Below are 13539 nucleotides of genomic sequence, written 5' to 3'. Positions count from 1 at the left end.
AGTCTTAGGTTCTTCTAGGCCCATCGTACCTCTGACCGACTTAACTAATTTATCCACCCGGTCCAGAGGCAGACAGAATCGGCCAGATTCCTCTTCTGATGACGAGGAAGAGAGATTTGAGCCATAAGAACCTTCCTCTTTATCTTCCTCTGACGAATCAGAGATCACCGAGGCTCTCTGTTTTGAACTTCCCGCCTGGGACATAGACCGCAGGGATTCCCTTACTTCTGTACGGATCATCTCACATAGATTAGCCGTAGAAGCAGATTCTTCCGCTACCTAGGGGAGGACAATAAGGGTGATACCATCTATCTAGCCTGTTGTCACTCAACCCCTCCACTCCTGTAGACCTCACCGTCTGTTGTATACAGGAGGCGCATAATTTTTTAGTATAAGAATCTGGTAACGGGACTTCACACAGGGCACACTCCTTATGTTTCGACTTTGCACTTCTCTTCCCCTAGAATGACAAAGTATAAGGGGCCTGCGTCACTGAGTGAGCATTCACGTAGATCACTTACCAGTGTACGCCAAAAAAGGTACCGGAACACGAGGGGGTTCTTTGCCAGTCGATGCTCTAGATCCCTGCTTGGACGAGCTTTTACGGCTGGACTGGTCACTCCTGGCATGCTCCTTCTCCGTGGGCTTTTGTCGCACCTCCTCCGGCAGCTGAAGCTGCCGCTCACCATCACTCTCCATGATGTAGATGTGACCAAAGGCAGAGCTCTAAATCCAGCTCCTGCTTAAATCCCCCTCAGATCCGGTCAGCAGGCTGCCTGGCGCCACTCTCATTGGTTCCTGCTGATGAGGCTACAGCTGGGGGGTCAGCGCAATGTGTGAGGAGTCCGGCGTTCAGGATCGATGGGCGCCGCCATCTTGGATGAACTGCGCATGCGCAGTCACCCAGAGACCCGGAAGCGCCTGCTGACTCTGCCCCCTCGACGTCACTGCACCCGGAAACGCTCCAGCTAACGCCGAGAGCGATGCAGGACGCCGAAAAGCACGCAGCAGCGCTCCGGATAGCGTTCCCCTCCTGGCACCGCTACCTCACCACCGCGCTGCACCACCACATGAACCGAAGGAGCGCTATACTTACCGGCGCCGGCGCTGAAGATCAGGAATCCTCCGGACTCTGCTCCCTGCTGTCTACGTCACTGACGTGCAGTCCAGCCAGGACCACCGTGACGTCTTCCAGGGGCTTCCGCACCGGCCGAGGTAGGAGACGCCCCCGCTACCTGATTCGGTCCGGCCGGCCTGGGATCCATTACGAGATTCATCTGTAGGATCCTGTCCCTTCAGGAACAGGAAACCAACTGATGCATAGGGAGAGGTGCCGCCCTTTTGTATCTGTAGGTTTCCTGTTCCTGAAGGGCGGATCCCCTCTCTCGTAGTGCGGTCATGGGAATCCGAATAAATTATTCTTCTTGGTATGGTTTTTTTTACATGAGAAAAATCATGCATTTTAATAAGGGTTTTGGAAGGGAAGTTATAACATTAGTCTAATATCAATAGTTTAATTTTACAATTCACATGATTAACACTACACAAAGGACTATGGATAGTGTTATTGCGGACACCTTGGCCTGGTAAGCCCGAGCTTCAAAGCTTGGTAGAATGGTGTTTTGTGGCCAGGCAGGACATTCCCTATTTACCATAGGGAGTGGGGTGTGTCACGCTAGTCACTTTTCATGGTCAAGCCATGAGTCAGAACAGTCAATGAGTCCAAGGTCAAAAGCCAGGAGGGTACGTCATAAATAGAAGAGAAAAGCGTGGTCAGGTAACATTCTGAGGTTAGAACACAAGGAGGAAAACAGATCAGAGCAGAAGGGGTTAAACAGATGGATGTCAGGACAAGGTCTAAGGTCAGGCAATGAAAGATCAAGCATACAGAACTCAAGGCACAGAGCGAACAAACCTCACATAGCTGAATGTACATCTGGCAGAGACCTGAGAGAAACAGCTCAGTAATGTAGCATGACAATCACAAGGGATAATGAACACTTGGAGACAGCCAGCACCTCCAAGTCTCAGATAGGATAGTCAAGCTATCAATCAACACACTGTACTAGACTGTATAACTGAACTATAAATACCTGCATCCCAGACACACTGAGGGGTGGAACCGTGACAGGGTGGTTGGCTGGAAGAAAGAAGGTATTTAAAGGGAACCCGTCAACTGTTTTGGCCGCTATAAGATGCGGCCACTGCCTTTCAGGGCTTATCTACAGCATTCTATAATGCTGTAGATAAGCCCCTGGTCCTTCCTGAAAGATAAGAAAAATAAGTTTTATTATACTCACCTGGGGAAGGAAGGGGGAGGGGGGGGCGGTCTGGTCCGAGGGGTCACAGCACTACCCATCTTCTTGCGACGCCACCCTCCTGCCTCATTCATAGCTCCCCGGCATCATGCTCCTGCGCAGGCGTACTTCTCTGCCCTGTTGAGGGCAGAGTAAATTCCTGCAGTGCGCAGGGCCTCTCTGACCTTTCCCGGTGCCTGCGCACTGAAGTACTTTCGTCTGCCTTCAACGGGGCAGATAAGTATGCCTGGGAGGCGCCAGACCAGGACCTGCGACTCCCATTGGACCTGACCGCACCTCCAGGTGAGTATAATAAAACTTTTTTTCTTATCTTGCAGATCGGATCAGGGGCTCATCTACAACATTATAGAATGCTGTAGATAAGCCCTGAAAGGCAGTGGCCGCATCTTATAGCGGCCAAAACAGATGACAGGTTCCTTTTAAAATACAAGGTGCTTGCCAAGTCCACAGTCAGCCTTTCAAACCTGTGATTTTAATATTGCCATCTAAGCCGTCCAGGAAACTTGAGCCCAAAACCAGTCATACAGAAGATGGGCTACACAATGGAAATGGGTTCTGCATGTGGGGGGTCAGCCAGAGCTTAATGTGATTCATAATACCCTTCTCCTACCCTCCAGAAAAACAGAAGAATAAATTTAGATGGAAACATTTAGGCATTTTTGTTGTTTCTCAGTCTTCATTTTAGAACCATTTTGCATATTTGTGTTTCGCTTTATTTTTCACTAATTTTCTTTTTATTGTGAGCACTGTATTTTTAATATTAAATCTTAACGCTTTAACAAGTTTGGTGCTTGTATGCTCTAAAGAATCCGTAGCCTTTAAGAAAGTGTAGCCTTTTGACTGTCAAACAGTAATGTATATTTCAGGGACTTAACCCATGTGTTTGAGGAGTGGTCACAGCATGTTGTATACAGGGTCGGACTGGCCTACCGGAGAAAGATGTGGGTCCAGTGTGCGAGCCCGCATCAAAGTCAGGGACACGACATATGACCCAACTATGTCATATTTTGTGAAGGAATTAAAACCTTTTCACATGAAGTTATTCACATATGAATGTTCAATATATAGCTGCGATGTCCCTGTATCACATGCCAACACTCAGTCACATGGCCATGCTGCTGGAGTTGATCTTCTGGTTGTTTGATGCCTCCTATTCCGAGTATTGGCTATATTCTATCTTTGCCCTCCCTGTAGTACAGAAGGTTACACATCATATAATTCTTAAAGGGGTTGTCCACTATTAGGACAACCAATTCTCAATCTGAATGTTTGAATCATTAAAATAAAAATACCTATGCTCACCACCGGCGGTGGCGCCACTCCAGTGGTGTCGGCATTCATGTTTTCGGGGCTAAAGGAAGGCTATGTCATGTCATGTGAGCCCTGCACCCAATCAGAGCTGGCATCACTATAACCGCCTTCAGACGTATACGTAATCATGGGGAACTAAGCAGGCAGCCGCATGTCTGACTTCCTGTTGATTACTTACATGTTCAAAAGGCGGGGAGTGCGACGCCAGCACTGATCGGGCGCAGGGCTCATGTGACATAACCTTACGTGAGCTGTGTACCGATACCATTGGAACGGTGTCAGCACTGGAGGCGAGTATAGTTATTTTTAATGTAACAGGGGCAAGCATTCAGAGTGAGAAGGGGTTGTCATAGTGGTGAACAACCCTTTCAACTGCACTTTCTGGTTCTCCTCTTTCTTCCCAGTCAATGGAAGGATTGTGTTTCACGTGCTGAGGGTCAGATAAATGGGAGTTAGGTAATCAGTGACACCTTAAAACTTGTAATAAAGTGACATGCAGACAATTATCATTAGGAGCAGTTACTGTGTATCTGAACAAAGGCTTGGCGCAGAAAAATTATAAATTTGAAAACTTTGGTTTAACTCCCCTAGAACTGAAACGTACTTGATCTTGGAATATAGCAAAATAGACGTACAGTTTTAATGTCAATTGTATCTCTATCATTGCTACGTATAACAAATTTTCTGAAGGTTTACACAGGCTGTGCTATCCATGATAGCCATATAAGCTTAAGATAGGACGTATTCTAGATTGAATAGAATAGTGTATGTTGTACCGGGCCTCACATTCATTCAGTGTAACAGATAGAAACAATCAGGTGGCACACTGTGTGCCTGACAAATGAACACGTCCTTGTGATGTCCCATGACTGCCAAAACTCTAATTACACCCGCCACTCCCTGAAAAGCATCATGGGCAGTTAAGCTCATGTACAACAACTTCCTGGGTGGCTCTCACTAGAAAGCAATCTTGCATTATTCTTCTAGTGTGACAGACAGTATGTATGGATTGGTGGGCCCGGAAGCCCACGGGATCAGCTGTGAGTCTCACAGCTGCAAGCATTCTTTTGGGAACCCAGCACTCGTTTTTATCCCTGCCGCTTAATGTAATTACTGAAGTCTCTCACGCAGCACTAATCTCATTTGCACATTTTTACAGCTGAAGGGAAAGGAATGGCTGAAATGCTGGGACCCAGCTTCCTCACTTTTACCAATGTCAATTTCTCATTTTTTAACAATGGCAAGGTCTGATTTGCTATTAAATAAATATATTAAAAACTAATAATATTTGCAATTTATAGATTTAAAAAATAGCAAAATGTTTTACATTAGAACATTAACCCCTTAGCGACCGCCGATACGCCTTTTAACGGCGGCCGCTAAGGGTACTTAAACCACAGCGCCGTTAATTAACGGCACTGTGGAAAAAGTGAATAGCGCCCCCCTGAGGCCGATTTTCTCCGGGGTCTCGGCTGCCGAGACCCCAGAGAACATAATTCGGGGTTTTTTTAACCCACCCCGCATTTGCGATCGCTGGTAATTAACCGTTTACCGGCGATCGCAAAAAAAAAAAAACGCGATCTCTTTTTAATTTCTCTGTCCTCCGATGTGATCGCACATCGGAGGACAGAGAAAAGGGGTCCCAGGTGGCCCCCCAATACTCACCTAGCTCCCCCGATGCTCCTCGTGGCTCCCGGTGGGCGCCGCCATCTTAAAAATGGCGGGCGCATGCGCAGTGCGCCCGCCGGCCAGCCCCGCGAGAATCTTTGGGGTCTCGGCTGCCGGGGGTAGCCGAGACCCCAAAGAGCATGATCGGGGTCGGTTTTACCGACCCCTGTTTTGCGATCGCCGGTAATTAACTGTTTACCGGCGACCGCAAAAAAAAAAAAAAAGTAAAGTGTAATTCTCTGTCCTCTGATGTGATCGCACATCAGAGGACAGAGAAATAGGGGGATTCGGGGACCCTACAATACTCACCTGTGTCCCTGGATCCTCTTGCTGCTCCTCCTGGCCGCCGGCAGAAGAAAATGGCGGGCGCATGCGCAGTGCGCCCGCCATCTGTCTCCATCTGCCGGCCGGCAGGAGAACAGCAGTTGGGGCTAAAATTAGGGTTAGGGGTAGGGTTAGGGTTAGGGGTAGGGTTAGGGGTAGGGTTAGGGCTAGGGTTAGGGCTAAATTTAGGGTTAGGGTTGGGGCTAAATTTATGCGACGTACAAAAAAAACGTTTCATTGAACATTTTTTTGTGCCGACGGTCCGCCAAAACACAACTGATCCAGTGCACGACGGACGCGACGTGTGGCCATCCGTCACGATCCGTCGGCAATACAAGTCTATGGGCAAAAAACGCATCCTGCGGGCACATTTGCAGGATCCGTTTCTTGTCCAAAACGACGGATTGCGACGGATGCCAAACAACGCAAGTGTGAAAGTAGCCTTAGGGCTAGGGTTAGGGTTGGGGCTAAAGTTAGGGCTAGGGTTGGGGCTAAAGTTAGGGTTAGAGCTGGGATTAGGGTTAGGGTTTGGATTAGGGTTGGTATTAGGGTTAGGGTTGGCATTAGGGTTACGCTTGGGATTAGGGTTAGGTTTGGGATTAGGGTTAAGGTTAGGGTTGTGATTAGGGGTGTATTGGGATTAGGGTTAGGTTTGAGGTTAGCGTTGAGATTAGGATTAGGGGTGTGTTGGATTTAGGGTTTTGATTAGGGTTAGGGTTGACATTAGGGTTGTTTTAGGGTAAGGGTTGGGATTATCGTTAGGGTTAGTGATTAGGATTATGGATCAGGTTGGGATTAGGGTTAGGGGTGTGTTGGGGTTAGGGTTGGAGCTAGAATTGGGGGGTTTCCACTGTTTAGGTACATCAGGGGGTCTCAAAACACGACAGCCAATTTTGCGCTCAAAAAGTCAAATGGTGCTCCCTCCCTTCTGAGCTCTGCCGTGCGCCCAAACAGTGGGTTACCCCCACATATGGGGCATCAGCGTACTCGGGATAAATTGGACAACAGCTTCTGGGGTCCAATTTCTCTTGTTACCCTTGTGAAAATAAAAACTTGGGGGCTACAATATCTTTTTTGTGAAAAAAAAAAATATTTTTTATTTTCACGACTCTGCATTCTAAACTTCTGTGAAGCACTTGGGCATTCAAAGTTCTCACCACACATCTAGATAAGTTCCTTGGGGGGTCTAGTTTCCAAAATGGGGTCACTTGTGGGGGGTTACTACAGTTTAGGTACATCAGGGGCTCTGCAATCGCAACATAATGCCCACAGACCATTCTATCAAAGTCTGCATTCCAAAAAGGCGCTCCTTCCCTTCCGAGCTCTGCCGTGCGCCCAAACAGTGGTTTACCCCCACATATGGGGTACCAGCATACTCAGGACAAATTGGACAACATCTTTTGGGGTCCAATTTCTCTTGTTACCCTTGTGAAAATAAAAACTTGGGGGCTAAAAAATCTTTTTTGTGGAAAAAAAAAATATTTTTTATTTTCACGGCTCTGCATTATAAACTTCTGTGAAGCACATGGGGGTTCAAAGTGCTCGTCACACATCTAGATAAGTTCCTTAAGGGGTCTAGTTTCCAAAATGGTGTCACTTGTGGGGGGTTTCCACTGTTTAGGCACATCAGGGGCTCTCCAAACGCGACATGGCGTCCAATCTCAATTCCAGCCAATTCTACATTGAAAAAGTAAAACGGCACTCCTTCTCTTCCAAGCTCTGCTGTGCGCCCTAACAGTGGTTTACCCCTACATATTGGGTATCAGCGTACTCAGGAGAAATTGCACAACAACTTTTGTGGTCTAATTTCTCTTGTTACCCTTGTGAAAATAAAAATTTGTGGGCAAAAAGATCATTTTTGTAGAAAAAATGCGATTTTTTTTTTCACGGCTCTACATTATAAACTTCTGCGAAGCACATGGGGGTTCAAAGTGCTCACCACACATCTAGATATGTTCCTTAAGGGGTCTAGTTTCCAAAATGGGGTCACTTGTGGGGGGTTTCCACTGTTTAGGCACATCAGAGGCACTCCAAACGCGACATGGCGTCCAATATTAATTCCAGCCAATTCTACATTGAAAAAGTAAAACGGCGCTCCTTCACTTCCAAGCTCTGCGGTGCACCTAAACAGTGGTTTACCCTCACATATGGGGTATCGACGTATTCAGGAGAAATCGCACAACAACTTTTGTGGTCTAATTTCTCCTGTTACCCTTGTGAAAATAAGAATTTGTGGGCGAAAAGATCATTTTTGTGTAAACAAAAGCGATTTTGTATTTTCACGGCTCTACGTTATAAACTTCTGTGAAGCAATTGGGGGTTCAAAGTGCTCACCACACATCTAGATAAGTTCCTTAAGGGGTCTAGTTTCCAAAATGGTGTCACTTGTGGGGAGTTTCCACTGCTTAGGCACATCAGAGGCTCTCCAAACTCGACATGGCGTCCGATCTCAATTCCAGCCAATTCTGCATTGAAAAAGTCAAATGGCGCTCCTTCACTTCTAAGTTCTGCGGTGCGCCCAAAAAGTGGTTTACCCCCACATATGGGGTATTGGCGTATTCAGGAGAAATTGCATAACAAAATTTATGGTTACATTTCTGTTTTTACACTTGTGAAAATAAAAAAAATGGTTCTGAATTAAGATGTTTGCAAAAAAAAGTTAAATGTTCATTTTTTCCTTCCACATTGTTTCAGTTCCTGTGAAGCACGTAAAGGGTTAATAAACTTCTTGAATGTGGTTTTGAGAACCTTGAGGGGTGTAGTTTTTAGAATGGTGTCACACTTGGTTATCTTCTATCATATAGACCCCTCAAAATGACTTCAAATGTGATGTGGTCCCTAAAAAAAAATGGTGTTGTAAAAATGAGAAATTGCTGGTCAACTTTTAACCCTTATAACTCCCTAACAAAAAAAAATTTTGTTTCCAAAATTGTGCTGATGTAAAGTAGACATGTGGGAAATGTTATTTATTAACTATTTTTCGTGACATATCTCTCTGATTTAAGGGCATAAAAATACAAAGTTTGAAAATTGCAAAATTTTAAAAATTTTCGCCATATTTCCGTTTTTTTCATAAATAATCGCAAGTAATATCGAAGAAATGTTACCACTAACATGAAGTACAATATGTCACGAAAAAACAATCTCAGAATCAGCGGGATCCGTTGAAGCGTTCCAGAGTTATAACCTCACAAAGTGACAGTGGTCAGAATTGCAAAAATTGGCTCGGTCATTAAGTACCAAATTGGCTCTGTCACTAAGGGGTTAAACATACTGAGAAACAAGACCAAATATTTACACTCCGGTACCTGTTTACAAGCTACATCAAATTTTAATAATGATTTCAACCAAACCAATGATGTTCATAAACCGCAGCACCCTAAAACGTTCTCTATTCTGCAAGATGAAAATGTCATGAATTGTGTATAATTAAAGGGGGTATTACACTTTCAGCAAACAAATGTCATTTCTCATATAATGAACAGCTGCACAAGTTTCCAATAACATTATATGGAGAAAAGTATGGAGCCACATACACATTACACCTGCAGGAGCTTTTATGACATCCCTTTCTAAATTCATAGGGAATAATATGGTGTTCTACTCAAACAGCTTCTATTCTTCTGAGAAGGGCTTCTTTAAGATTTTGGAGTGCGTCTGTGGGAATTTTTGCCTATTGACCCAAAAGATTATTTGCGAGGTCAGACATCAAAGTTGGATGACTGGACTTTGCTCACAATCTCTGTTTTAGTTCAATAGGGTTGAGGTCAGGGCTCTGAGTGGCCAATCAAATTATTCAACACCAAACTCACCCAACCGTGCCTTCATGGAACTTTATGCACTGTGGCACAATAAACTGTTCCCACAAAGTCAAAAGCTTGCATTTGTTCAAAATGTCTTCAAGCATTAAAATTTCTTTACACCAAAACTAAAAGGACAAAGGCCAAACTCTGAAAAGCAACCCTGTAGCATTATAGAATTAGAACTTCTTCTAACCCAAACTTTACAATTGGCACTTGCAGTCAGGCAGGTAATGTCCTTGTGAATTTCACCAAAACCCAGACTGCCAGATATAGAAGCATAATTTGACACACCACATAACATAGTAACATAGTAACATAGTTAGTAAGGCCGAAAAAAAGACATTTGTCCATCCAGTTCAGCCTATATTCCATCATAATAAATCCCCAGATCTACGTCCTTCTACAGAACCTAATAATTGTATGATACAATATTGTTCTGCTCCAGGAAGACATCCAGGCCTCTCTTGAACCCCTCGACTGAGTTCGCAATCACCACCTTCTCAGGCAAGCAATTCCAGATTCTCACTGCCCTAACAGTAAAGAATCCTCTTCTATGTTGGTGGAAAAACCTTCTCTCCTCCAGACGCAAAGAATGCCCCCTTGTGCCCGTCACCTTCCTTGGTATAAACAGATCCTCAGCGAGATATTTGTATTGTCCCCTTATATACTTATACATGGTTATTAGATCGCCCCTCAGTCGTCTTTTTTCAAGACTAAATAATCCTAATTTCGCTAATCTATTTGGGTATTGTAGTTCTCCCATCCCCTTTATTAATTTTGTTGCCCTCCTGTGTACTCTCTCTAGTTCCATTATATCCTTCCTGAGCACCGGTGCCCAAAACTGGACACAGTACTCCATGTGCGGTCTAACTAGGGATTTGTACAGAGGCAGTATAATGCTCTCATCATGTGTATCCAGACGTCTTTTAATGCACCCCATGATCCTGTTTGCCATGGCAGCTGCTGCCTGGCACTGGCTGCTCCAGGTAAGTTTATCATTAACTAGGATCCCCAAGTCCTTCTCCCTGTCAGATTTACCCAGTGGTTTCCCGTTCAGTGTGTAATGGTGATATTGATTCCTTCTTCCCATGTGTATAACCTTACATTTATCATTGTTAAACCTCATCTGCCACCTTTCAGCCCAAGTTTCCAACTTATCCAGATCCATCTGTAGCAGAATACTATCTTCTCTTGTATTAACTGCTTTACATAGTTTTGTATCATCTGCAAATATCGATATTTTACTGTGTAAACCTTCTACCAGATCATTAATGAATATGTTGAAGAGAACAGGTCCCAATACCGACCTCTGCGGTACCCCACTGGTCACCGCGACCCAGTTAGAGACAATACCATTTATAACCACCCTCTGCTTTCTGTCACTAAGCCAGTTACTAACCCATTTACACACATTTTCCCCCAGACCAACAAGTTTCCGCTGCTCTAGAGGCAATCCGTCTGACACTTGGCATTGTGCTTAGTGATGCAAGGCTTGCATGTGGCTCATAGAAGTCCATGCCATGTAGCCCTTACTTCAGTTTTGCGCTGATGTTAATGCCAGAGGAGGCTTGGACTCTAAAGATGAGTCCGCAGAGCATTGGTGACTTTTATGACTATGCACCTCAACGATCGTGACCTCTCTCTGAACTTTTATGTGGTCTGCCACTTCACGGCCGAGTTGCTGTGGAACATAAATGCTTCAAGTTTTCAATAATAAAGCTCACAGTTGATCATAGGAGTAAGGTGGAGGGAGACAAGCCAGGTCTGGCATGTCAGTATGAGGAGACAAACACCTTGCCAAATCAGATATCATACTTTGCACTGTCGGGGGAATGGGGCAATACCCCAAAAAACTGTGTCTGCAAATTGCGATTCTGGCTCGGCCTTTATCCCCAGACATATTGCAAGGCTCGTTAAAGGGTCGATATTGACTTGTAGGATTGATACTTCCTGTAAGCAGCACTACAGTTCCTGTCCTCTTCCTCTCTGAAGAGACATGGAATTGACTTATAATGGTGGCCTCCTATAACAGTATCACACTCAAAAAAGCACGGTGGCTCAGTGGATAGCACTGCAGCCTTGCAGCGCTGGGGTCCTGGGTTCTAATCCCACCCAGGACAACATCTGCAAAGAGTTTGTATGTTCTCTCCGTGTTTGCGTGGGTTTCCTCCGGGCACTCCGGTTTCCTCCCACATTCCAAAGACATACTGATAGGGAATTTTAGATTGTGAGCCCCATCGGGGACAGTGATGATAATGTGTGCAAACTGTAAAGCGCTGCGGAATATGTTAGCGCTATATAAAAATAAAGATTATTATTTATTATTTATTTTTAAAATGGAGACAATTTTTCATCAATATTTGTAAATGCAGACTGGCTAGACACTAGGCTGAATGACAAACCTGATGTTAATGATTAATAATGGAGTGCCAATACTTTTGGCCATATAGTGCATGCCCTGGCATTTGGAGAGAGCTTTGTCTAAGACATTCAACACTTTCAATGTATAATTAATTACTACTATTAGAGCAGGATGGTTTAGAAAAAAAATATGCAGGTGTGATGAAGCAGGTTTCAGTAGAATACCGTTACATTTTAACAAATTACTAAATGTTGTGACAATTTGTCTGAATTTGTTACCTTTGTCAGAGCGCGATGAGTGTTTCTGGAGAAAGTCCAGCATCTGAGCAAGAGCCTTCTTGTTGCAGTGAGTTGAAAGCTCCTCATCACATTCATAGCAACTGAAAAAAAAACAAATAAACAAAAAAGAAAACAGAAGACAAACCACAATATAAAACTATGATAACTGAAATCTTAATGACAGAGGTGCTTATTTGTCAACATAATGTCATATAGAGTTCAAAACCTGGAAACTCGAAATTTGGCAGCCCATGTTACTATTTGACCCCTTATGGTTTTGTGGAAAGAACTGGAGATTTTTAGCCACAATTATGGGATATGAATTAAAATAATTAGACATATGGTTAAAATATAGGCATAAAAACCAGTGTTGACCTTAAAAGGGGTTGTCCACTACTAGGACAACCCCCTTCTTGATCTAAATGTTTGGCCCCAATAAAATAAAAAAGCCTATACTAGCCACCTGTGCTGCCGATTTTCCAGCGATGTCTGCACTCGCGAACCCGGAGCTCTCGTGCGGTTGTTGCGACATGTGAGCCCTGCACCCAATCAGAGCTGGCGTCACTGTTCCCACCTTCAAACGAACTGAACATGAAGGAAAGTCCGGGCTGCAGCTGATCTCTGACTTCCACTTCATGTTCAATTCGTCTGAAGGCAGGGACAGGAATGCCAGCTCTGACTGGGCGCCGGGCTCACATGTCATACCATCTGCACGTGAGCCCCGATACAGCGAGTGCAAACACCGATGCAACAGCGCCGGCACGGGACGCTCGTATAGGCTTTTTTATTTTATTGGGGCCAAACATTTACATCAGCAAGGGGTTGCCTTAGTAATGGACAATCCCTTTACACATTTTTCTAAGTATATAATATACGATGGACTATGTTTAGACTAGGCCTTTGGGATCATATTGGTGGTACTGAGCTGGATGGTTACATCTAGGCACAAGTTAGTTTCAATCTTTCCAGCCCCTGAGCCTGTTCTGTACATCTCTCTTGCAAATCTGTATAATAAATATGAAGCCCTATGTAAGGTCAACCCCACTAGCATTGAACACATCATATAGTGTAGTCCTTGACGTAGTCGTGAAGAGCAATTGTCCTGCCGCTCCTCACCACACAGCCGCATGTGAGCAACCTAGCGACCAGTCACAGATAATGTGATTGACAGGAACAAAATAGCAATGTATACAATGCCACTTTTCCTGTAAAAGAATTACAGCTTGATGGTTGCCATTATAATTTATTGGGCTCTCATGGGTACCACTAAGGTCCCGAATTCACAGACCTTCCGTTTTAAACAGAAGTTACAACACAGGTGTGAACAGAGGCTAGAAGAAAAACAAAGAAAAAGTTGGCTTCAAACATCGAGCTCCACACCGATACCATGTATTCAATGCAGGCTGTGTACCACAGATTATTGCTTCCCCAACATGTTACTTCAATTGTAATCCCTTTTACTACTCTAGGCTGAT

At 44.5% G+C, this 13539-nt stretch overlaps 1 protein-coding gene across 4 annotated transcripts in view; it reads right to left on the bottom strand.

Moving 5' to 3' along the window:
• The window catches only part of USP45 (ubiquitin specific peptidase 45), a 196510-nt gene that overhangs the window by 153863 nt on the left and 29108 nt on the right, over positions 1-13539 (bottom strand). For all 4 annotated transcript variants that reach the window (XM_069726315.1, XM_069726316.1, XM_069726317.1 and 1 more), the window contains one exon: positions 12065-12165. In XM_069726315.1, coding sequence (XP_069582416.1) covers positions 12065-12165 — 101 coding nt within the window. The remainder of the gene's footprint in view (positions 1-12064; positions 12166-13539) is intronic.

This window comes from Ranitomeya imitator, chromosome 5 (genome assembly GCF_032444005.1).
Source record: "Ranitomeya imitator isolate aRanImi1 chromosome 5, aRanImi1.pri, whole genome shotgun sequence".
In the NCBI taxonomy this organism is placed as follows: Eukaryota; Metazoa; Chordata; class Amphibia; order Anura; family Dendrobatidae; genus Ranitomeya; species Ranitomeya imitator.
Note: the sequence above shows the minus strand (reverse complement) of the source record. Positions and strands in the feature narration are given on the sequence as shown.